General features: G+C 41.4%; 1 protein-coding gene across 2 annotated transcripts in view; it reads right to left on the bottom strand.

The window, feature by feature from the left end:
* Positions 1-11,515: 11,515 nt before the first annotated feature.
* The window catches only part of arhgef12b (Rho guanine nucleotide exchange factor (GEF) 12b), a 113,840-nt gene continuing 99,400 nt past the window's right edge, over positions 11,516-25,955 (bottom strand). For both annotated transcript variants that reach the window (XM_024393629.2, XM_024393630.2), the window contains 13 exons: positions 25,624-25,738; positions 24,327-24,427; positions 22,095-22,172; positions 21,868-21,943; positions 21,225-21,392; positions 20,434-20,521; positions 18,457-18,531; positions 16,668-16,762; positions 16,113-16,421; positions 15,630-15,947; positions 15,159-15,364; positions 13,927-13,999; positions 11,516-13,419 (listed from right to left, as the gene is read on the bottom strand). In XM_024393629.2, coding sequence (XP_024249397.2) covers positions 13,409-13,419; positions 13,927-13,999; positions 15,159-15,364; positions 15,630-15,947; positions 16,113-16,421; positions 16,668-16,762; positions 18,457-18,531; positions 20,434-20,521; positions 21,225-21,392; positions 21,868-21,943; positions 22,095-22,172; positions 24,327-24,427; positions 25,624-25,738 — 1,713 coding nt within the window. In that variant the 3' untranslated portion in view covers positions 11,516-13,408. The remainder of the gene's footprint in view (positions 13,420-13,926; positions 14,000-15,158; positions 15,365-15,629; positions 15,948-16,112; positions 16,422-16,667; positions 16,763-18,456; positions 18,532-20,433; positions 20,522-21,224; positions 21,393-21,867; positions 21,944-22,094; positions 22,173-24,326; positions 24,428-25,623; positions 25,739-25,955) is intronic.

The raw sequence follows: 25,955 nt of genomic DNA, 5'->3' as shown, positions 1-25,955 counted from the left end.
CCTTTGTTATCAGCCTTGGGCTGGCTAGGAGATGCCAGTTTCCATCCTGCACATCACTGTAAGCTTACACACACCACACACCCACCAGGGATCCCAGGAATCTCAGGCAAAATGTAGGAAACCATCTATTTCTATCAAAATCTTAGTGGGATTTAACCCAAAAACTATTTCCAGAAATTTGCTGAATGTGCATGAAATACAATAGAACAAAATATTCTGAGTATAGGTAAAAGCCATTAAACATCCTAATCTCCTCTATACGGCATCCCCCTTTCTTTCCAGTATGTAAGGTTACAGTATGTAAGGATACTCAAACAAATGGGTGGATGACTACACTTACAGTGGGGCAAAAAAGTATTTAGTCAGCCACTGATTGTGCAAGTTCTCCCACTTAAAAAGATGAGAGGCCTGTAATTTTCATCATAGGTACACTTCAACTATGACAGACAAAATTAGAAAAAAAATCCAGCAAATCACATTGTAGGATTTTTTATGAATTTATTTGCAAATTATGGTGGAAAATAAGTATTTGGTCAATAACAAAAGTTTATCTCAATACTTTGTTATATACCCTTTGTCAGGTCAAACGTTTTCTGTAAGTCTTCACAAGGTTTTCACACACTGTTGCTGGTATTTTGGCCCATTCCTCCATGCAGATCTCCTCTAGAGCAGTGATGTTTTGGGCCTGTTGCTGGGCAACACAGACTTTCAACTCCCTCCAAAGATTTTCTATGGGGTTGAGATCTGGAGACTGGCTAGGCCACTCCAGGACCTTGAAATGGTTCTTACGAAGCCACTCCTTCGCTGCCCAGGCGGTGTGTTTGGGATCATTGTCATGCTGAAAGACCCAGCCACGTTTCATCTTCAATGCCCTTGCTGATGGAAGGAGGTTTTCACTCAAAATCTCACGATACATGGCCCCATTCATTCTTTCCTTTACACGGATCAGTCGTCCTGGTCCCTTTGCAGAAAAACAGCCCCAAAACATGATGTTTCCACCCCCATGCTTCACAGTAGGTATGTTGTTTTTGGATGCAACTCAGCAATCTTAGTCCTCCAAACACGAGTTGAGTTTTTTTTTTAAAGTTCTATTTTGGTTTCATCTGACCATATGACATTCTCCCAATCTTCTTCTGGATCATCCAAATGCTCTCTAGCAAACTTCAGACGGGCCTGGACATGTACTGGCTTAAGCAGGGGGACACGTCTGGCACTGCAGGATTTGAGTCCCTGGCGGCGTAGTGTGCTACTCCTTGAGTTTGAACTTAAAGTAGATTCAGGGAATAATTGTTTTATTTTGGCTTCATTCCTATGCAGTGAGGCATTATTATGCAGTAGAAGCAATCACAGTCAGGACACGAGGACGCTCTAACTTTGGTGTTGGACTAGGGATCAGTAGTTCTGATTTTGCCTTGTACGAGCCATCGTGAATGGTTAGTAAGAAGCTACTTCTGAGCTTGCTCCATTATTTATCACTTGATAAAGTTTGAAACATTCTCATGTGCAGCCTTTTCCAACTGCATTTCAGATGAATATCATACTGCTCTCACATCTTCATTCTGAGGGTAGTAACACTTGCAGCGATTCTGGTAAACGGGTCCTATGTATGGCACCCAAATGTCCTATTTAGTTCAATCATTTTTGACCGAGGCGCATTGAGATCAGATGATAATTGTATCTACCCACACTAGGTTTGTGTATTGTTATAGATCACTTTTTCAAAAGTTTTATTTCATATCTAGCAACTGAGTTTCCTGGCTAGCATTTTTGGAGATGTAGAGCAATGCTAATTGAAACGGATTGTTCCAGGTAGCAGTGGTTTGTAACAGTTACGTACTTCCTCTCAATGATAAGTCTGCCTGACCTATTGTAAACAAATAAACATTCTCAGTTATATACTTTTCACAAAAAAATAGCTTATTTCATAATAGAGATCACATGATTCTTTTGTGCTTCATGTCCAAATCACCAAGCAACTTAATTGACCTAGACATTTTTGTTGTTGTTGACACTTTAGGATGTTTTGGATATGAAATGCAAATAAATAAAAAATGTTGACTTGCATTGGTTTTGGGCCACAAATGCTAAAATGTAAGCATTTGGAGTGGCCAGGTAAACAAAACCAAAGCATGGATTGTGGTCTTATAGTTTAATGAAACCAATAACTCTTTAATGCTTAGAAAGTTGTGTTACTGTTGTGAAATTTAAAGCGCAATAATATTAAGTTGAATATATGCATCTAAACCCTTTGAATAAGAGAGCAGGAAATCTGTGAAAATACAAGTTATTTAATGTGTTCTACTTTTATTTAAGTGTCACTAAGCACACAAACAAGTACTGATACCCCACTACAGTCCACTTTAATAATGCACTGAAGGAATGCAAAATAAGTATCTCATCTCTACCTCTCCCTTCCAATAATAGTATCAAACAGGAACACTAGGGGAATTTTATAAAGGAAACTATTTTTGTGGGGAATTTTCAAAATACTTAGAATATTATTAATTTCCATGTCTGCTTTTTGCCTGGAAATCGCCTTGACTGGAGCAAAGGATCCCAATTGCAAACTCTCAAAAAAAGTGTTAAAAATTACAAAAAAATGGATTGCATTTATTTATTTAACTAGGCAAGTCAGAGCTACCCCCCTACTTTTTTCTATTTCCGCCTGAAGACATACCCAAATCTAACTGCCTGTAGCTCAGGCACAGAACCAAGGATATGCATATTCTTGGTACCATTTGAAAGAAAACTCTGAAGTTTTTTATTTTACCTTTATTTAACTAGGCAAGTCAGTTAAGAACAAATTCTTATTTTCAATGACGGCCTAGGAACAGTGGGTTAACTGCCTGTTCAGGTCAGATTTGCAGGTTTGAACTTGCAACCTTCTGGTTACTAGTCCAACGCTCTAACCACTAGGCTACTCTCCCGTGAATTGAATGTAGGAGAATATAACACAATAGATCTGGTTTAGATAATACAATGGAGAAAAAAACATATGTTTTTTTCTTTTTATATCATCATCTTTAATTAAAATGAACAAGATAAAAACAAACATTCAGATAGGATGATGGGGACAATTTCAGTGAAAAACATAAGAGGGCAACAGTACTTGTGCAAAGTTTCAGAATGATAACTTCCAAAATGAGTGTGCTACATGACATTTATCATGAAGTCACCCAGGTGTCCCACACAAGTAGCCCAAATGTACCCAAGTGTCCAAATTGGTGAAGTTATACATTTTGAATGGAATAACTATATACAAAATACCAAAATGGTATTAACACACACCCCCCAAAAATGGAGAAAAAACATGGGGAAAAAATACATTTACAAAATAACACTTTCAATATTTGGAAGACCCTCAGTCCTCTACACAATATTGTGCTGCTGATGCCAGGTGCCATAGCACATCCATGCCTGCAGAAATACATTTGGGCAGATGAACACCACATGTGGCAGGAGCTGGATGAACCAGCTTCAGTGGGGGATGGACACCTTGGCACTGGGGGCTCCCATTCGGAGTCAGTGTCACTGTGAAAGAAACATTTCAGTTAGAATAGTTTCACATATGAGCCCTGTATCAACAGGTATAATAAACAGATATATAGAGTACAGGGAACACAAGGTTGAATATATTATTATAGACCTGCTAGATCTACTGTCTTATTTATATTATGACATTTCAGCTAGATCTACTGTCTCTATTATATTATGACAGACCAGCTAGATCTACTGTCTTTACTATTTTACAACAGATCAGCTGTATCTAATGTCTCCATTTCACTTTGGCCATTGTTGTGGGCCTGCCCTCCCCTCAACAGCCTCAAATAGGCTATTTCATTTCACAAATAATATTTTCTATCATTATTTTCAAACAACGGCATTAGCATGAGAAGAACTTACCAGTCCAATACGATGTCCTCTCCGTTCAAAAAATATTCCTCCATTTGGGAATCGCTAAATGAATCGTCCTCGATCAATTTCTTCTAAAATGTGTGTACATCTGTATATCTAGACTTAGCTTTCCCAGATTTAGTCGCCATACTGATTGATATATAAACAACTGAATATGCGTTTTACCAAAACAATGCTGTGCGCAACATGCGTTGCTCCTTCCGGTATGAAACTTCAATGGCGAATGACCCTCTTTACGCCGGAGTTTACTACATGGGTTGGTCTCCCAACACATAAACGTTTCATATTGCTGTTTACCTCAGCTCATTGACTATCTACCCAGCTAGATTTCAAGATGATCAGTGGTCATTGGGTTAAAATACAGTCAATCAACGAAACAGTGGGCAAATCATTGGTGCACAATGTCATTACTTGTTGTCTTCAAATCGGTTTCTTTCAGTCAGTACGTCCCGCGAAACGACCTATCAGGTTTGGTTGTGTTACAAACAAAAAATACATTTACAAACAAACCAGTTGATTGCAATGAAACCAAACATGACTGGAAAAGTCACGTTTAGTGTGTGTATTTACCTCGAATGTGTCGTCGAAAATGGAATGAGACGGAATTCACGACACAAGCGGTTCACAAAATGTTTCATGTTAGGCTATAAAAATTGATTTTATCAAACAAAAGACCATTCATTGTGTAACAATGAGCATTGGGATTGCAAACAGAGGTAGATCGTCAAAGGTAAACTATTTATTTTATTGCAGTTTGTGATTTTGTTACGCCTGTGCTGGTTGAAATAGTTTTTTTTTTTATGGGGCTCTATCCTCAGATAATCGCATCGTATTCTTTTGCAGTAAATCCTTTTTAAATCTGGGTTCTGTGCGCAGAGAGGTTAAGAACAAATTCGTATGACGGCCTACCCCGGCCAAACCCTAACCTGGACGACACAATTATGCGCCGCCCTATGGGTATATAGTTTCTTGCAATAGTCCTCTGTGACTTTAAATAATATTTCTCGCAAAACTTTGATTTCAAAAGATGTGTCCAGAGATTTTGTTTACTCCGTCAGACTTGTCTAATATCTCTTGCGGGGGCCCCGTGAAACTGCACTACCACTGTCCCCAAGTGTAGCATGTGTCTGAATCTTCAATCATGCATTACACAATACAATCTGAACAATACTATAACATTGTATAATATAAAAGTCACCTGTCTCAACATACAGTCTAATAGCTACCGTGTCCTTGGGGACAAGAAAACCAAGTAAGAGGAAGTTGTCCTAGTAGAGACTTACAGTATCAAAGATCAGTTTTTGGGTTATCCCCTCTAATGGTGTGGTTAGGATTTGGATTCAATTCAGTCCGATCGCCTCTTTTTTGGCTATGCACAATTTAAAGGCAATGTTACCGTGGTCACGGAGATTGCATTCAAAGTAAACGTTGCAGATGCCAGGTTAATCAGAAATTTGCTTTAAATGTCATCCAATGTCGATCTTCCGTGCTACAACATGGATCTTCCACGGCCCGGATTTAATCTAGGCCTAGTGCTTAAGGACAACTTATATCCAGTTTCAGCAGGTAATGCTAAATATTGAATAGCCTACATGTAGGTGTGGATGGTTTTCGCAAACCTGAAGGTGCTCCATCCTGCAGCGGTGGGGTACATGCTGGTGATGGGCAGGCAGCCAAAGGTGCTCATCTACTGGTCTGAACAGGAGAGAGAGTTACAAGTAGCCTAATTTATCAATTACGATCAGCAGTTTATGGAAAATGTAGCAATAATAGCATTTTTTTCCTACCTGGCCAAAGGCTACTAATTTGTATTTAAAGCAGAATCCAATGTCAATATCCCCAGTTTTCACAGTTTTCAACACTGTCAATCATCCTGAAGTGTCTAAAATGTACTGTGTAGCTCGTTTCTTTAAGATTATTTGGACATGAAGCACATCAAAAGCCAACATAGAGGATATTGACTTGCATTGGATTTGTGCCATAAATACTAAAAATATTTCTTGTCTGTCTGTTCAAACCTGTACATGTTTCATGTAACGTAGTTAACAATTGAAAAGACATTTACATTTTTTTCATCAAATTAGGTCTTCTCACCATTTTTCGTCCCAGGGACCTTTCTGTACCAGGTGTTGACCAACAAGTTTGTCCCAATACCAAGGGAGGAGCTTCCCAGGATAATCTGACCCATGAGATTGGCATCTTCGGGGACCTCCATGAGATGGAAGCTGGATTTTAGTCTCTTCTTCTTACAGGACAATGTGGCCCACTTGATCTCATAGTAGTAGCCCTAGAGAGTGGTGGTTGTTTAAAGGACATTTTTCTAAGGTTAGTTGCTGTAATGTACATAAATTGAAGTCCTAAAATCCACTTTTAGGGCTTCAATTCATACATGTGACCCCTTACTGAAATGGATGCCATGGTGCACATCTAAAGTACATCATCAAGGGTAGCATTTGGTTAGGATTTTTTTTTGTCGAGATAGGGAATCAAAACATAAAATAAAATAACACCTTACTGCACAAAGGGGACTGTGAAGAGACAAAGCTATTTTATATATATTGTATTGTAATTGCACAGTACTATGTATTAGACCTAGATATTGTGTGTATGTACTGATATGTAGACTGTGTGATTTTTTAAAAATTGATGTATTTCAACCCTTGATTAATAATGTTCTGTACTACACTACCGGTCAAGAGTTTTAAAACCCTACTCATTCAAGGGTTTTTCTTTATTTTACTATTTTCTACATTGTAGAATAATAGTGAAGACATAAAAACTATGGAATAATGTAGTAACAAAAAAAGTGTTAAATAAATCACAATATATTTTAGATTATATATTCTTCAAATAGTCACCCTTTGCCTTGATGGCAACTTTGAACACTCTTGGTATTCTCTCAACCAGATTCACCTGGAATGCTTTTCCAACAGTCTTGAAGGAGTTCCCACATATGCTGCTGAGCACTTGTTGGCTGCTTTTCCTTCACTCTGCGTTCTGACTCATCCCAAACCATCAATTTGGTTGAGTTCGGGGGATTGTGGAGGTCAGGTCATCTGATGCAGCACTCCATCACTCTCCTTGGTAAAATAGCCCTTACACAGCCTGGAGGTTTTGGGTCATTGTCCTATTGAAAAACAAATTATCGTCCCACTAAGCCCAAACCACATGGGATGGCGTATCGCTGCAGAATGCTGTGGTAGCCATGCTGGTTAAGTGTGCCTTGAATTCTAAATAAATCACAGACAGTGTCACCAGCAAAGCACCCCCACACCATAACACCTCCTCCACCATGCTATACGGTGGGAAATACATATGCGGAGATTCATATCTGTACTAAATTTCTCAGAATAGCTGTCTCCATCTTTCCCTGTCTGCCATTGATGGTTCATAGATATTGTAGGTTACCGAGACTATTTCTCCTACTTGACTGACCTTCATGCCTTTAAAGTAAGGATGGACTGTTGTTTCTCTTTGCTTATTTGAGCTGTTCTTGGACTTGGTCTTCTACCAATAAGACTATCTTCTGTATAACCCCCCTTACCATGTCACAACATAACTGATAAAAAATTTGACCGGTAGTGTATATACTATGTAATGTTTCATGTGGATCCCAGGAAGAGTAGCTGAAGCTTTTGCAGTGGCTAATGGTGCTCCTGATAATTACCAATACCAATCTTGCAGCATTGTACCACTCCAAACTTTTGGGGGATTTTTGGGGGACGGAGAAAGGTCTAAATTTAGTCACCGGAGTCGCTCTTTAAGATGTAGCTACTGTACCTGAGAAATGTGTTTTTTCAAATGACAGTAATTCATATGTGGAAGGCCCTGTTGTGCTCTTACCGCCGTATCTCTCTGAAGAGCATCAACTGGTCTACAGCAAACGCCTCGTTGAAATGCATCCCATAGTTTCTAAAGCTCACTTTCTATCCAAGAGAGTCATGTGAACCGTCCATTGGCCATAACAGACCCGCCAGCAACAGCCTGAGAAAGAGAGACAGAGAGAGTATCTCAGAATGTTTGTGCTCTATAGAGAAATCATCATTGCAGTTGTCAAGAATCTTACCATGGTCATAACTCCATTCAGAAATTGTGGTGAGGCTGAAGTTGAGAAAGAAGTAAGTAGAACATAAATTTAGAATCAGTCAAAGAATAGTTTCACTCCATTTAGACTGCAAATTAGTAACCAAGAGTAGGCTATAAAATTATCTGTGGGTTTACTCTGTAGAGCAAATATTATTTTTTTCAGTGCATGGATAGTTAAAAGCAGTCATTCAACAGGTATAACATGTAGAAATTCACTCAGGATTTGGCTCTGCGTCTCTTATCAACGCTGCTGTTTTTCCAGATAAAACATGTCAAATAATTCAGATGTGTACTCACTGCAAGGCTTAGGTTTCTGAGCCTGGGAGTCCACCACCAGGATAAGACACAGGCCAGGATGAGGGCTCTCATGGTGATGGAGACACAGGTAATGGCAGACCCAAACTAGACGAAGCCAAGAGTGCTCAGAACTCCCCATTTTATACCGTTTATGGCAAGGCACCTGATGAAGGTCCAGCAGCCAACTTTTTGGGGAAGGGTGTGATATTGGGTTGGTCACGTACAGGCTTGGTCAGCATGACATTGTTGAGGGCAACATCATTAGTTGAGATAACGAGATAATCATTAACACATATAATCTTAGCACGGTTGTGTGGCGCTATAGCTCTGTGCGAATAATTTCTGGCATTATTGGTCTTTGCCATACCTGTCCATTGGGAGAGAACACTCAAAAAGCAGCTGGACAAATATTTACTATTTGGGACGTGTCAAACTCATTCCATGGAGAGCCGAGTGTCCGCTTCTCCCTTTTACTTGATTGACATAATAAGGTAACTAGTTAGTAAAGAACTCCCCTCACCTAGTTGGCAAGGCAAGTAACACTGAAACATGCATGAGAGCATCAGCTGTTCCGGACACCAGCTGTTCTGTGTGATCACGCTCTCCGCAGCCGATGTGAGTAAGTCAATGAATAGCATTCTCACATAAGTGTTCATTTTGTCCATGTGGGAAAGGGCAGTGTGGAGTGAAATAGAGATTGCATCATCTGTTGATCTGTTTGGGCGGTATGCAAATTGGAGTGGGTGTAGGGTTTCTGGGATAATGGTGTTGATGTGAGCCATCACCAACCTTTCAAAGCACTTCATGGCTACGGACGTGAGTGATACGGGTCTGTAGTCATTTAGGCAGGTTGCCTTTGTGTTCTTGGGCACAGGAACTAGAACTGATTTAAGTTTCCCTGCATTAAAGTCTCCGGCCACTAGGAGCGCCGCCTCTGGGTGAGTTGTTTCCCGTTTGCTTATTTCCTTATACAGCTGACTGAGTGCGGTCTTAGTGCCAGCATCTGTCTGTGGTGGTAAATAAATAGCCACGAAAAGTATAGCTGAAAACTCTTTAGGCAAGTAGTGTGGCCAGCAAATGATCACAATATACTCTACTTCAGGCGAGCAAAATCTAGAGACTTCCTTAGATTTCTTGCACCAGCTGTTTACAAATATGCACAGATATGCCGTAAGATATGGTTGCAGAAACATGATGTACAAAATAAGTTACAAACAACGTGAAAAACCCCACATAATAGCACAATTGGGCGCCCGTAAAACTGCTGCCATTTCTTCTGGCGCCATCCCTTCAGCAGGGCAGGTTTTTATATGGTATAGTTTATAATGTTACCTCATTGGGCTCCCGAGTGGTTCAGCGGTCTAAGGCACTGCATCTCAGTGCTTGAGGCATCACTAAAGACCCTGGTTCAATTCCAGGCTGTATCATAACCTGACATGATTGGCCCAGCGTTGTTAGGGTTTGGCAGGGTTAGGCCATCATTGTAACTAAGAATTTGCCTAGTTAAAAAAAAAAGGTTAAATAAAAAAAAAAAATAATAATAAAAAATCAGCATAGCAGGTATCTAAACTCACTGGCCAGTTTATTAGGTACACCATCCCGTTCACAAAAACAGATCGCTCCTACCGACATTGAGTCAAGTGGCTTGTTATATAAAGCTGGCAGACAGACATCGAGGCATTCAGTTACTGTTCAAATTAATTTTAGAAACACTGGCCAAACCAGTGACCTAAGTGACCTTGAGTGTGGTATGATTGTCGGTGTCAGGCACGCCGGATGGATCCAGTATCTCAGAAATAGCTGCCCTCCTGGACTTTTCACGCACGACATTGTCTAGTGTTTCCCGAGAATCGTGTGACAAATAGAAAACATCCAGTCAGCGACAGTCCTTGTTGACAGTGCCAAAATGTTACAATTCAGATTGAAATCAGTTGATAAGTATTCCCCCCTGACCCAATACATATTAGAATGTCCTTCTATGAGGGTGCATACTGCCACCTGAATTGTGTTGTTTGAACCATTATAGAACAGGTATAAGGCCAAGGTTGGTGATTTACTGCCACCTGAATTGTGTTGTTTGAACCATTATAGAACAGGTATAAGGCCAAGGTTGGTGATTTACTGCCACCTGAATTGTGTTGTTTGAACCATTATAGAACAGGTATAAGGCCAAGGTTGGTGATTTACTGCCACCTGAATTGTGTTGTTTGAACCATTATAGAACAGGTATAAGGCCAAGGTTGGTGATTTACTGCCACCTGAATTGTGTTGTTTGAACCATTATAGAACAGGTATAAGGCCAAGGTTGGTGATTTACTGCCACCTGAATTGTGTTGTTTGAACCATTATAGAACAGGTATAAGGCCAAGGTTGGTGATTTACTGCCACCTGAATTGTGTTGTTTGAACCATTATAGAACAGGTATAAGGCCAAGGTTGGTGATTTACTGCCACCTGAATTGTGTTGTTTGAACCATTATAGAACAGGTATAAGGCCAAGGTTGGTGATTTACTGCCACCTGAATTGTGTTGTTTGAACCATTATAGAACAGGTATAAGGCCAAGGTTGGTGATTTACTGCCACCTGAATTGTGTTGTTTGAACCATTATAGAACAGGTATAAGGCCAAGGTTGGTGATTTACTGCCACCTGCAGTTATGGAATGTTTGCTCACAAGTATAATTCAGTGGCTGATCCCTCCTCATGACCTGGATGGAATTATGTGATCCTTAACTCATGGGAAGTCTCACCCAGTTGACTTATTCAAATGGTTTAAGTCATCTATGGTGCTGTCCATGCTAAAACAGGCTTTTGGCACTAGGGTCATCTATACATCTCTATGGATAAACTCTTACAAGCGCATCGCCAACATAAATTCTATAGTGGACAGGGTACAACTCTAACCTGCGTCAGTGCTTTTCTTCTCTCGGTTTTCCTTCGATTTTGACATCTTCTGTATGACAGAAAGATTACAGGTCAAATCATGGCCAACATGTCCATGCCAGACTGTTCAAAAAAATTACCTTGACCATACCATACAGATACCCATCTTAAAACCCCAAAGAGCAAGCAATGCAGATGTAGAAGCACAGTGGCTCTGAAAAACTCCCTAGAATGCTCATAAAATGAAACATAAACATTCGTAACAAGAAGATATACCAAAATATACGGCAGTATTTTCACATCCAAGCACAGAGAATAACGCTCCACCATCAGTGTTTCCAGCAAGCTTCTTTAATGATATTTGAACATTTTAAGTTGTGTAGTTTTGGCCGATATTCCAAACTCATATTTCCCTCCCTTTACACAGGAAGATTAACTTTCCTTTCATTTTAATACAATAGATCAGTCAAATTTAAATCTCTCACCTAAAATAACTATTTACGTTTTCAACAGAGCCAGAGACCATAATAATAGTGCTCACAATAATATAATAAAAATATAACGTCTAGACAAAAATAATAAAAAGACAGATTACATTTAATATTTTAGGGATACGTTGCAGTCTTATTCTCTCCTGGTTTTAGTAGTTTCTGTCAAAGTAATACATGATTGTATAATGTAGAAAGCAGGAGAGAAATGTTTTTGTTTTTTTGTCTTTAAAGATTGCTCTTATTTTAAGAGATGCAGTGTTTTTCATAACTGTTAGTCATTTTTTAAAAACATTTAAAATAGTCCATAGAAGTCCTTTTCATCCAAGTCTTCCGGCTGGTGAAAGTAATATATTTGTTGTGCCAGTCCTTTCTCAATCCAACCATGAAATTACACAGGTCCTGTGCTCTCACCCCAGAAGCTTATTTATGAGACTTTCTCAGTAGCTCGTACACAAAGGACGATGTACAGTAACGTAGAGAGTTTAGTTCCAAAACCAGAAAAATTGAAAGTATACGGAAACTGGTCAAAGAGCTGGGGGTGTTCCCCGAGCCAGGAGGGTCCCTATCAATTAGGAATGGATGAATACTACATGACTTCAGAGGGAAGTCAATAACTCTAATGACAGACTGTCCTCTTGTATTTTGCTATATCACACCACACGCTTCCCAAGAGCCACAACTCAAGCCAGAGGAGATACAGCCACACCAAAAGGTGAACAAATGGAGCGCTGGTATACTGGTATACCGGTATACTGTTATCACCTCACCACTGGCAGTATATCACTGAAATATCTCTCAAGAAAATGGAGTTTGTCAATTTATTCTTTCACCATCTACTGTGAACAAGACCAAGGCTTCATGCTAAGGATGCGGGTTAGTGAGATCCACTAAATCACTTGAGGACCTATTAAAGGGAGAATCCTAACTTAAGGGAACATTTGACTTAAGTGGAGGTTACAATAGGATTCACCCCTAAGTGATTAAAGAATTACTTCAGGATGTCTTAAGATACCTAATCAAAATCTACAAGGCTTTCAATGTTGTAGGCATGATGGGGGGGGTTCACTTAACATATTATTACGTTTAGAAAAAACACGCATTAAACTTGCCATTTTTTGTTAGAGTGGAATTTGATCAATCATGGAATGATTCCAACTGAAGAGGTATGTATATTGACCACCCTCTCCACCCCGCATTCTCACTCTGCTAAGCCTTTGTCATGGTGGTCCTCCAGGTCCAAACCATTAACCACAACACAGTTGTGCTTTAAGTTGGACTATAGCATCACGTACAGTTGTGTTTCTGACTCCCGATGGATATATTGAAAGTGGTGTGTTCCGAATGCTGAATGCACGTGAGCAATGGGAAGATGGCACTCTTTATCCACAGGAGGAGAAAGAAGCGGGGGTTGAAAAATAACTTCAATCCCTATCTACTAATATCCTGATGGTGGTGGTAGTCAGTACACTTTGACCAGCACTTGTGTTCATTTCCAAAGTGGGGTGTTTGGGGGTGGAATGGTCCTAGTGAGAACGCTGTGTGAGTTGTGGCGTTCTTTTCCCTGATTGCCATTTGTGCTGGGGGGTCCCCTGATCGTTCCAGTCTCCACTGTGGGCCACAGCAGTATGGGAGGGGTGGGGGGCTGAGGTGGTGGGCCTCCAGAGGACAGGAAGAGGTGTCGTCCTCCGTGTCCCTCCTTCGTCCTCTTGTGGTGGAGGGGAAGGGGCTCTGTCATCACTAACTATTATCTGAAGAGCGAAGCGAGAGAGACAACAGAAAGAGAAATAATAATAATACACACATATTTTGATTTTGCTTTCCTCATCGTGTTTTTCTCTTTGATATTTGACCACAAAACCTATACTTATGTTAACCAACAACATATCTGGTTTTAAGTTGTGATACGTATTCTGTTTGTTGTCCCGTGTGTACGGTTTACTCAAACTTCAATGCCTGCAGAAATAACTATGTATCGGTGGAGCACAAGATATATCTACGCGTATGTACTCCAAAAGCCCTTTCAAGCATCCTGTGCATGTGAACTACTGTTGTATCTGTTCATGATAAGTATCATGGTGCGTCCCAAACAGCACCTTCTTCCCTATAAATTGCACTACTTTTGACCAGGGCCCATAGAGCTCTCAAAAGTAGTGCAATTTATAGGGAAGAAGGTGCCATTTGGGACGCACCCGGATACTTTACTGATAAAGAGTACAGAGTGTCATATGGGATGCAGTATCAATAATTCACAGTACCTTTGTTCTCCTCTGTGTCAGTAGCTGTTTCAGTCAGCCTTTGGCGCAGTTCATTATACTTGGTCTCCACTTCCTGAAAGCAGATTGTTGACAGAAACTTAGCTCTGGTAGAACATATGAACATACAGATGGATAAAATTAGTGTATGGGTAGATGGACCCATACAGTAAAACAAATATAATAGTATGAGCAAACAGGCAGATTGACAAACAGATGTCTTGATCATGCCGCATGAGAGACTGCATGATAGACATTGAATAACTTTACCTATAAAACCCTTCTCATACATTTCACTCAAAGCGCGAGTTCTGGGACGAAGATGCCCTGGGGCACACATCAAAGATCAGCTAAGAACAAAAAACTGACCTTAGCATTTGAAGTCAGATCTGATTTATCTGAAATCTTTCAAATACTTTAAAGCTGCAATATGTCCGTTTTTGGAAGATCTGACCAAATTCACGTAGAGATATGAGTTATAGATATGTCATTCTCATCGAAAGCATGTCTAAGAAGCGGTAGATCTGTTCTATGTGTGCTATTTCTATGCTTCCCATTGTTAAGTTTCGTTTTCACGTCTTTTACTTTCAGTTTTGTACACTAGGTTAAACAGCTGAAAATTTCACAATGGTTTAGATGGTACAATTATTCTCTACACTATACTTGCTTGTTTTGTCACAAACTGAAATTAGGCGAACTATTAGAATATTAGGAACCAGGAAATGGTGCAGCAATTTCTGCATAATGCACTTTTAAGCACTTACTCTAGCCTGCCTGAAGCACTGAATGGGCGTGGTTTGCCATTTTGGGACTACTCTAATTGGTCTAAATCAGGCATACTCAATCAACCACTTTTAAAGGGATACTTTGGGATTTTGGCAATGAGGCACTTTAACTACTTCCCCAGAGTCAGATGAACTTGTGGATACCATTTGTATTTCTCTGCGTGCTGTTTGACTTAAGTTGCTAACTAGTGCCATGCAAGCAGATAGCACAATAACTGTCAGTCTATGGCTAAGACTGATTAGCATTGGCGCGTGAAACTACCTCTAACCTCCTTCATTACTGGACAGAGATATAAAAACGGTATCCACAAGTTCATCGAACTGTGGGGAAGTAGATAAAGGGCATCATTGTCAAAATCCAGAGGTAATGATTTCAAATAGTATTTGAACCCAGGTCTGATCTAGGGGGGAGGAAACTTCATGTTACTTAAAGGGGGGTTGATTGTGTACCTTCAGGTGCTGCAGGTTGGCCTGGAGCAGGCGGATGTGGGTCATGACCTGGCGTCTGAGTTTGGGGCCGGCACCCCCTGTCTGCGAGGATGAGGAGAGCAGCTTCTTCAGGTCGATGTCCGGGCCCCCCCCGCCACTCGCCTGACCGTCATTGTCCGTGCTGCTCTCCCCCGAGGCCCCGTAGCCCTCCAGGACCATGTAACTGCCTGGGGAGGGAGGGAAAGAGAAATGGGGAGGGAGGGAGAGACGGTTGGAAATGGGTAAGTTATGCCCACCTGAGTACTTTAACTTCCACAATTAAAAAGGAACCTCAAACATGCTATAAAAGCAACAGTATATCCTAACTTCCACTTAAGTAGAATTAGAACTTTGTCTCCTATTGACAACGATTCATGACTAAGTGAAATACTACTTAACCTAAGGGGTGAATCCCCTGCCGCTTTTCTGCCTTGAATGTCCCAGTTGGCTCACCGTATTCCTCGGAAGTCTCAAAGAAACCTGTGTCCCCAGATGGTAGTTCATTGGACCCCGGGGCCTCCTCCTCCCTCCCTGCCTCGGTCTTCTCCAAGGCGCCATTCTCCGAGGAGCCAGTAGAGGGTGCTGCTACGCTGCTTGGGGCCGAGATACTGTTGTTGTCCTCTGGGCCCCTCAGGGACGTGGTCCTCAGCAGGCGGCCTCCAGGGGCTCGGCCCTTCCTCTGCTCTTTTTCTTTCCCCTTCTCTTTGTCCTTGTCGCTGCCCTCTGCTCTGTTCGTCATGTGGTTGAGAAGGACCTGCCTCAGGGCGGCCACTGGGATAAGGAGAGAGAGTCAGCGTGGCTACAGGGTCATGTTCATTAGGCTAAGAAGAAACACTCATTTTCAGTTTCCGTTGCAAAACATTTAGTGTGCCATTCAATGTGTCATTCTATCACTGTATGTGACATATTGGTCTAAGGCTAAGGCAGTGAACTCACAGGTTCTTAGGGCCTCCTCGGCTCTGGAGGGTGGCATGCCGAAGGCGTCATCGGGATCCTCGTCGTCGATGGCGATGCCCAGGCGTGACCTCTCCTGGAGGAAGGGCAATCTGTCTGCCAGCTCTCCATCCAGAAAAGCTTCAACTTCCTCCTCATCTACCTCCTCCACTTCCTCCTCCTCTTCTTGTTCTTCTCTTCTGTCTGGCAGTGGCGAGTCCTCTTCTTCCTCGTCGTCTGATTTGACACCGTCAAATGGGTTGGTCGATGTGGGTGTGGGTTGCAGACCCGGCAAGGAAGAGACGTCTTTTTCTAGGGGACACAGATACATGGGTAGTGAAGGTGTGTTACAGCTGCATGAAGAATAGTCAAACTCACATAGCTTTTCATAGGGTAGATGTTTTTTTTTAAATTGTTAGATACTACTACACTGTTGGAGCTAGGAACACAAGCATTTCGCTACACCCGCAATAACATCTGCTAAATATGTGTATGTGACCAATAAAATTTGATTTGATTCGATTTTTGAAAATGTATTAAATGTCTAGTTATTGATACCTGGGGACTGGGTACCTCCCATGGAGGTGAGCTCAGGGTCTTTGTTCAGTTTGGGCACCCCCGTGCTGATAATCTCTACTGCGTCTCGCTCCACACTGCAACACACATGCCAAACGTATGCACGCACACACAAACGTAAATTATAAACTAGGGCGATGTGCCTTTTTTCATTAGAAAGCAGAGTGTATAAAAGTACATATAAAATATACACTGCTCAAAAAAATAAAGGGAACACTTAAACAACACAATGTAACTCCAAGTCAATCACACTTCTGTGAAATCAAACTGTCCACTTAGGAAACAACACTGATTGACAATAAATTTCACATGCTGTTGTGCAAATGGAATAGACAAAAGGTGGAAATTATAGGGATTTAGCAAGACACCCCCAATAAAGGAGTGGTTCTGCAGGTGGTGACCACAGACCACTTCTCAGTTCCTATGCTTCCTGGCTGATGTTTTGGTCACTTTTGAATGCTGGCGGTGCTTTCACTCTAGTGGTAGCATGAGACGGAGTCTACAACCCACACAAGTGGCTCAGGTAGTACAGCTCATCCAGGATGGCACATCAATGCGAGATGTGGCAAGAAGGTTTGCTGTGTCTGTCAGCGTAGTGTCCAGAGCATGGAGGCGCTACCAGGAGACAGGCCAGTACATCAGGAGACGTGGAGGAGGCCGTAGGAGTGCAACAACCCAGCAGCAGGACTGCTAGCTCAGCATTTGTGCAAGGAGGAGCAGGAGGAGCACTGCCAGAGCCCTACAAAATGACCTCCAGCAGGCCACAAATGTGCATTTGTCTGCTCAAACGGTCAGAAACAGACTCCATGAGGGTGGTATGAGGGCCCGACGTCCACAGGTGGGGGCTGTGCTTACAGCCCAACACCGTGCAGGACGTTTGGCATTTGCCAGAGAACACCAAGATTGGCAAATTCGCCACTGGCGCCCTGTGCTCTTCACAGATGAAAGCAGGTTCACACTGAGCACATGTGACAGACGTGACAGTCTGGAGATGCCGTGGAGAACGTTCTGCTGCCTGCAACATCCTCCAGCATGACCGGTTTGGCGGTGGGTCAGTCATGGTGTGGGGTGGCATTTCTTTGAGGGGCCGCACAGCCCTCCATGTGCTCGCCAGAGGTAGCCTGACTGCCATTAGGTACCGAGATGAGATCCTCAGACCCCTTGAGAGACCATATGCTGGTGCGGTTGGCCCTGGGTTCCTCCTAATGCAAGTCAATGCTAGACCTCATGTGGCTGGAGTGTGTCAGCAGTTCCTGCAAGAGGAAGGCATTGATGCTATGGACTGGCCCGCCCGTTCCCCAGACCTGAATCCAATTGAGCACATCTGTCCCAGATGTCCCATCATGTCTCGCTCCATCCACCAACGCCACGTTGCACCACAGACTGTCCAGGAGAGATCCCTCAGGAGACCGTCCGCCACCTCATCAGGAGCATGCCCAGGCGTTGTAGGGAGGTCATACAGGCACGTGGAGGCCACACACACTACGGAGCCTCATTTTGACTTGTTTTAAGGACATTACATCAAAGTTGGATCAGCCTGTAGTGTGGTTTAGCACTTTAATTTTGAGTGTGACTCCAAATCCAGACCTCCATGGGTTGATACATTTGATTTCCATTGATAATTTGTGTGATTTTGTACATTCAACTATGTAAAGAAAAAAGTATTTAATAAGAATAATTTATTCATTCAGATCTAGGATGTGTTATTTTAGTGTTCCCTTTATTTTTTTGAGCAGTGTATATAAAAAGCCAACAAGGCCAGTGAACTCACTCGGTTTGGGGTAAAGGTATGATGTGTGTTTTCGTCTTCATGGTTTCTGCGCTCTGCGTTATCAGACACTGCCACCTAGTGGATGGGAGGAGTTAATGAGAAACAGACCAACCATAGAAATAGAAAGCGAGCCCATCCTGTCTTCCTGGGAATTGCACCATCTACAGTGACTTCAGAAAGTTCTCACACCAATTTACTTTTTCCACATTTTGTTGTTACAAAGCGGGACTAAAATGGATTTAATTTTAATTTTTGGCCAATGATCTACACAAAATTTATAAAAAAATGTATGAAAAAAATATTAATATTCACCACCCTGAGACAATACAAGTTAGAAACACCTTTGGCAGCGAATAAAGCTGTGATTCTCTAAGAGATTTGCACACCTGGATTGTACAATATTTGGCCATTCTTTTTAAAATTCTTCAAGCTCTGTCAAGTTGGTTGTTGATCATTGCTAGAAAGCTACTTTCAAGTTTTGCTATAGATTTTCAAGCTAATTTAAGTCAAAACTATAACTAGCTGTATTCCCAAAATGTCATATCTTTGCCACATTTTTTACAGTATTATTTAAGTGGCTTGTCGCAAACAGGATGCATGTTTTGGAATATTTTTTATTCTGTACAGGCTTCATTCTTTTCACTCTTTCATTTAGGTTAGTATTAAAGGTCCCCAAAGCACACACATCCCTGGGTCACTCCTCTTTTCACTTCACTGCAGCTAGCGACTGGGTACAAGCTGCAACAAACACTCAAACTGGACAGTTTTATCTCAATATCTTCAGTCAAATACTCAATCATGGACACTCTTACTGACAGTTGTGGCTGCTTTGCATGATGTACCTTCTTGCCCTTTGTGCTGTTGTCTGTGCCCAAAAATGTTTGTCCCATGTTTTGTGCTGCTACCATGTTGTTGTCATGTTCTGTTGCTACCATGCTGTGTTGTAATGTGTTGCTGCCTTGCTACAGTATGTTGTTGTCTTAGGTCTCTCTTTATGTAGTGTTGTCTCTCTTGTCGTGATGTGTTTTGTCATATAAATACATACACATACAACAATTCAAAAGTTTGGGATCACTTAGAAATGTCCTTGTTTTTAAAAGAAAAGCATATTTTCTGTCCATTAAAATAACATCAAATTGATCAGAAATACAGTGTAGACATTTTTAAACAGCAGATTAAAAAAAAAAATGGAATATCAGCAACCATCACTCCTGTGTTCCAATGGCAGGTTGTGTTAGCTAATCCAAGTTGATCATTTTAAAAGGCTAATTGATCATTAGAAAACCCTTTTGCAATTATGTTAGCACAGCTGAAAACTGAAGTTCCGATTAAAGAAGCAATAAAACTGGCCTTCTTTAGACTAGCTGAGTATCTGGAGCGTTGGCATTTGTGGGTTCGATTACAGGCTCAAAATGGCCAGAAACAAAGAACTTTCTTCTGAAACTCATCAGTCTATTCTTGTTCTGAGAAATGAAGGCAATTCCATCTGAGAAATTGCCAAGAAACTGAAGATCTCGTACAACGTGGTGTACTACTTCCTTCACAGAACAGAGCAAACTGTCTAACCAGAATAGAAAGAGTAGTGGGAGGCCCAGTGCACAACTGAGAAGGCCAGCATCCCGGAGTCGCATCTTCACTGTTGATGTTGAGACTGGTGTTTTGCTGGTACTATTTAATGGAGCTGCGAGTTGAGGACTTGTGAGGCATCGGTTTCTCAAACTAGACACTCTATTGTACTTCATGAGCAGTTTTCTTCCTCTCCGTCAGCTGAGTTAGGAAGGACGCCTGTATCTTTGTAGTGACTGAGTGTAATTAAGAACTTCATCATGCTCTAAGGGATATTCAGCATCAACCAATAGGTGCCCCTCTTTGCGAGGCATTTAAAAATCACTTTTGCAATCCTAGTTCCAGCCAGGTAACAACTGACTGGGATGCTTGAATAAAGTGACTTTGGGATGAACAGACAAACAGACTTACGTTCTTTGCTCGGACACGGTCTGGGCCATCAGTTCGTAGATCTGGGCTCCGTTGTCGGACATAGACAGCACAAAGAAGGACTTGTTGTCTGACAGGAGAAGAGACAATATCATTAGAACATACATTATATTGACAGTCTTTACTATGTTGTCTTTCCTCTCCAAAGTCCACTAGATATAGCCTGGTCCCAGGTCTGTTTAAGCTATGTAGCCAACTCCAATTTCACGTCAGTAAAACAGAATGTGAGCTATTGCAAGATCAGGCAGGTTCCAAAAAGCTTACGCCAATAGTCACTGTCATGCCAAACATGGTGGTTGGCAAGACTGCACAAACAGATCTGGGACCAGGCTACTACAGACATGTTGCTTGAAGCAATTTGATAAGATATGATTCCAGGAGCCTTTTCAGTGAGATGCAACAGTCAGAACAACACAGATGGAAACGTAGCAAATAGAGCAATAACTATTTATATCAGATTTAAAAATAATTCACACTAAATAGCCCCCTTAATAGGGAAATAACAGTTGCTACATACATTTGATTAATTCTTCAAGAATAAAACTTATAAATGCCTCATGAGCTTAGTTCAACTGTCGTACCCCTTCAAAACCCAAAATATAAGTTTGTGGTTAAAACTATAATGTTGATACAATAGATTGTCAGTCCTTGCATCTATAGCTCTGTCTATGAATTTGAGGGTGGTTACATTTCTCCAGCCCCATCCCTTAGCGTTTTACTGAAACATAAAGGAGGGAAAATGCTTTAATATTGTTAGAACTGAATGGACACACCGGTGGCTACCGAGCGCACCAGCACGGTGTTGAGGTTGATGATGGGGCTGAAGATGTGCTTGGTGTCGGCGGTGCCCGCCAAGTTCTTGCTGTGGCACTTGAGGACCAACCGCTCGTCCTGCTTCTGCAGCAGCACCAGGATGTCCTCCAGGAGCAGCGTGTACAGCTCTGAGGGCACAGGAGGAAGTTCAAGGTAATACTTTTGTTTTTATAACCAAATGGCATCACAGACACTGAAATACATTGATAAACATCATTGAAATTCATGACAACATGACTCAAGTTGTTGATTCATTGGTATGGCATGGGGAACATTTGGTTTCTCTCAGTCCTGGCATTTGGTATAGAGAGAAGACGGTTTACAACACACAGAAAATCACTTACACTCAACAGGACAAGCTAGTCCTCATGTGGGATAAAACTACTATAGCATGTGAACCCCGGGTCTTCTTCTCAGTCTTCTATTGTATGTTGTAGCCTACTTAGCTTTTCAGCATTGGATGAGGACAACTCTAGCGTACCAAAAGGCTAAGCTGAAAATGGAAATAGCAATTGTCCTAAAGGTAAAAAATACTAATTATTCTCTACATGATCAACATTTCTACACCGCTAAAACACATTCTGTTGAATTATGGGTACGTACCGATGGTCTTGTCTTTGTTGACCTTCCAGGAGAGAGGTCCCTCGTGCACCATCTTCTTCTTGGTCAGGTCTAGACTCTACACACACGCACACACACACGTCAGAACAGGCACCTTTCTACAGCTTTAAGCCAACGGGGGTTCTTGCCAATGAGAATATGTCCAATTAACTTCCCATGTCAAATAAAGGTAAATGCATGTAAATAAATGGAGACACAAGTAGTCTCACCTTGAACTCTGAGATCATTGGGTTCTCACTCTGTTTGAGAGAGGACAGGTCCAGGCGTCTCTGGTAGTCCTCTAACCTCTGTAGGGAGAGGAGCACACACACTTATACTGGCTAGACAGTATACAGTTAGAACACTCATTTGATAGGATCTAAATGCTATTCAGTCCCTTAGCTGATATATTCTGGTAGAAAGGTAGCAGGCACAAGAGTTGTACTGTTTGCTACATTTTGCATTAATAGAGTTCAGACAGGAAACTCACATATTCCTTTAACCCTTTAAGAAACCAACATAGATGACAAAACATCTGGTATTGGTGTTTGGCTCTGCTCCTTCATGGGAGCTGACTGCCAGAGCCATGGGTCCCTTATTACCATTATAATACAGGCAGTGAGTGAGATATATCAATCCCCCCGATGGGGGAAAAAAGCAGAACCAAATAGGTGGAGGCTGGGGTTATGATAGGCTAGCAGAAAACAGACAATGCATAACAGGTGGCAGCAATAAAAACAGCAAGGAAAAGCCGATTACATAGCTTAGCAGAGGAACTGGTCAACTTAAATACAGGGCCTTGCAAAAGTATTCATCCCCCTTGGTGTTTCTCCTATTTGGTTGCATTAAAACCTGTGATTTAAATGTATTTTTATTTGGATTTCATGTAATGGACATACACAGAATAGTCCAAATTGGTGAAGTGAAATTACTTGTTTAAAAATAATAATAATAATAAAAACGGAAAAGTGGTGCGTGCATATGTGTTCACCCCCTTTGCTATGAAGCCCCTAAATAAGATCTGGTGCAACCAATTACCTTCAGAAGGTGCATAATTACATTGCACACAGGTGGACTTTATTTAAATAAGTGTCACATGATCTGTCACATGATCTCAGTATATATACACCTGTTCTGAAAGGCCCCAGAGTCTGCAACACCACTAAGCAAGGGGCACCATCAAGCAAGCAGCACCATGAAGACCAAGGAGCTCTCCAAACATGTCAGGGACAAAGTTGTAGAGAAGTACAGATCAGTGTTGGGTTATAAAAAAATATCCGAAACATGAACATCCCACGTAGCACCATTAAATCCATTATTAAAAAATGGAAAGAATATGACACCACAACAAACCTGCCAAGAGAGGGTCGCCCGCCAAAACTCATGGACCAGGCACGGAGGGAATTAATCAGAGCGTCAACAAAGAGACCAAAGATAACCCTGAAGGAGCAGAAAAGCTCCACAGCGGAGATTGGAATATCTGTCCATAGGACCACTTTAAGCTGTACACTCCTCAGAGCTGGGCTTTATGGAAGAGTGGCCAGAAAAAAGCCATTACTTAAAGAAGAAAATAAGCAAACACGTTTGGTGTTTTCCAAAAGGCATGTGGGAGACTCCCCAAACATATGGAAGAAGGTACTCTGGTCTAATCACACCGAGAACACCAACCGGCAGGGACCAGGAAACTGGTCAGAATTGAACGAATGATGGATGGTGCTAAATGCAGGGAAATTCTTGAGGGAAACCTGTTTCAGTCTTCCAGAGATTTGAGACTGGAACTGCGGTTCACCTTCCAGCAGAACAATGACCCTAAGCATACTGCTAAAGCAACACTTGAGTGGATTAAGGGGAAACATTTAAATGTCTTGGAATGGCCTAGTCAAAGCCCAGACCTCAATCCAATTGAGAATCTGTGGTGTGACTTAAAATGGCTGTACATCAGAGAGACCAATTCAATTTGAATGAGCTGGAGCAGTTTTGCCTTGAAGAATGGGCAAAAATCCCAGTGGCTAGATGTGCCAAGCTTATAGAGACATAGCACGAGAGACTTGCAGCTGTAATTGCTGCAAAAGGTGTCTCTACAAAGTATTGACTTTGGGGGGGTGAATAGTTATGCACTTATTCCTTGTTTGTTTCACAATAAAAAATATTTTGCATCTTCAAAGTGGTAGGCATGTTGTGTAAATCAAACGATACAAACCCCCCCAAAAAATCTATTTTAATTCCATGTTGTAAAGGGGGTGAATACTTTTGCAAGCCACTGTAGACAGCCATATTAAGGTAGGAAGTGTTTGAATCCCATTGGTACAGTCTGAACTGGTTTCGCTTCATTTAGCTTGCAAGTGTCCCACAGTTTTCAATTGAAACGTGGCTGCACCATGACAACTGTTGGTGTAGCCAGATGTGTGCATGTGTTCACCATGTGTCTAGTCCCACTGGTTGTCCTCTCCATAGTCAGTTACCTGTTTGTTCTCTGCCTCTTTCACTGTCTGGTTGACATAGTTGAGGATCGTCCTGCAGCACTCCCCGGCCCTCTTCACCTTGTCCCTCTCCTCTGCATCTTCTGTCAGGCAAAAAAAAAAAACAAGCAGATGATATCAGTCTCATGGAGTGGACCAAATAAATGCATAACAAAAACCCACGTCCACGAGAATGTGAAGACATGATGATGATGACGGATTCATTTACAGCCTAATCTCTTATGGAGAGACTACGTAAACATATCTTAGTTCTGGGTAAACCAAGATTATTTACAGCCTAATCTCTTATGGAGAGACTACGTAAACATATCTTAGTTCTGGGTAAACCAAGATTATTTACAGCCTAATCTCTTATGGAGAGACTACGTAAACATATCTTAGTTCTGGGTAAACCAAGATTATTTACAGCCTAATCTCTTATGGAGAGACTACGTAAACATATCTTAGTTCTGGGTAAACCAAGCTTATTTACAGCCTAATCTCTTATGGAGAGACTACGTAAACATACCTTAGTTCTGGGTAAACCAAGATTATTTACAGCCTAATCTCTTATGGAGAGACTTCGTAAACATATCTTAGTTCTGGGTAAACCAAGATTATTTACAGCCTAATCTCTTATGGAGAGACTACGTAAACATATCTTAGTTCTGGGTAAACCAAGCTTATTTACAGCCTAATCTCTTATGGAGAGACTACGTAAACATATCTTAGTTCTGGGTAAACCAAGCTTATTTACAGCCTAATCTCTTATGGAGAGACTACGTAAACATATCTTAGTTCTGGGTAAACCAAGATTATTTACAGCCTAATCTCTTATGGAGAGACTACGTAAACATATCTTAGTTCTGGGTAAACCAAGCTTATTTACAGCCTAATCTCTTATGGAGAGACTACGTAAACATATCTTAGTTCTGGGTAAACCAAGATTATTTACAGCCTAATCTCTTATGGAGAGACTACGTAAACATATCTTAGTTCTGGGTAAACCAAGATTATTTATAGCCTAATCTTCATGCAATTTTTGACAGATTTTACAATCTTTGAGTAGCTAAATCTGCTTTCCTTTAGTTCAGTCATTTTATTTAAACATTAAAAGATAATTCGGCTTGGAAATACATCCCTCTTTAATCAACTATTACAAAGAAATGCAATACTTATCTCCCAACAGATGGACACAAAAGAGAGATGATACGGCATCCAAATCATTTTCAGGCCAATATCTCAACCTTTATTAGTTGTGTGGACAGACTGTGTTTTATAGTGGTGCTGTCTACTGTACCTGTGTACTTGGCTATGCTCTCCAGCAGTAGTGGATACTTGGTCAGCCTCTGCATCTCCACTGGAATGATATCCTTCAGCTGCAGTCTGCGACACAGACGGTTGCTCTCAGCCTCCTACGGGACGAGAGAAACACACCCGAGTCAGGACTACAGTCACTCACTCCAGATCAAATGGTCAATCTGACGACATCACAATGATGATGAAAGCCAGTTTTTTTCCTTTAGAGATATCATTGTGTTTCCAAGCCACTATAATGCAAAATCTTCATTAGCTCCAACTGAGAATGCATGGAGTAGAATGCCCGGTCGTCAAGAGAACCTTCAGAACAAT

This window comes from Oncorhynchus tshawytscha, linkage group LG30, assembly GCF_018296145.1.
Source record: "Oncorhynchus tshawytscha isolate Ot180627B linkage group LG30, Otsh_v2.0, whole genome shotgun sequence".
In the NCBI taxonomy this organism is placed as follows: domain Eukaryota; kingdom Metazoa; phylum Chordata; class Actinopteri; order Salmoniformes; family Salmonidae; genus Oncorhynchus; species Oncorhynchus tshawytscha.
Note: the sequence above shows the minus strand (reverse complement) of the source record. Positions and strands in the feature narration are given on the sequence as shown.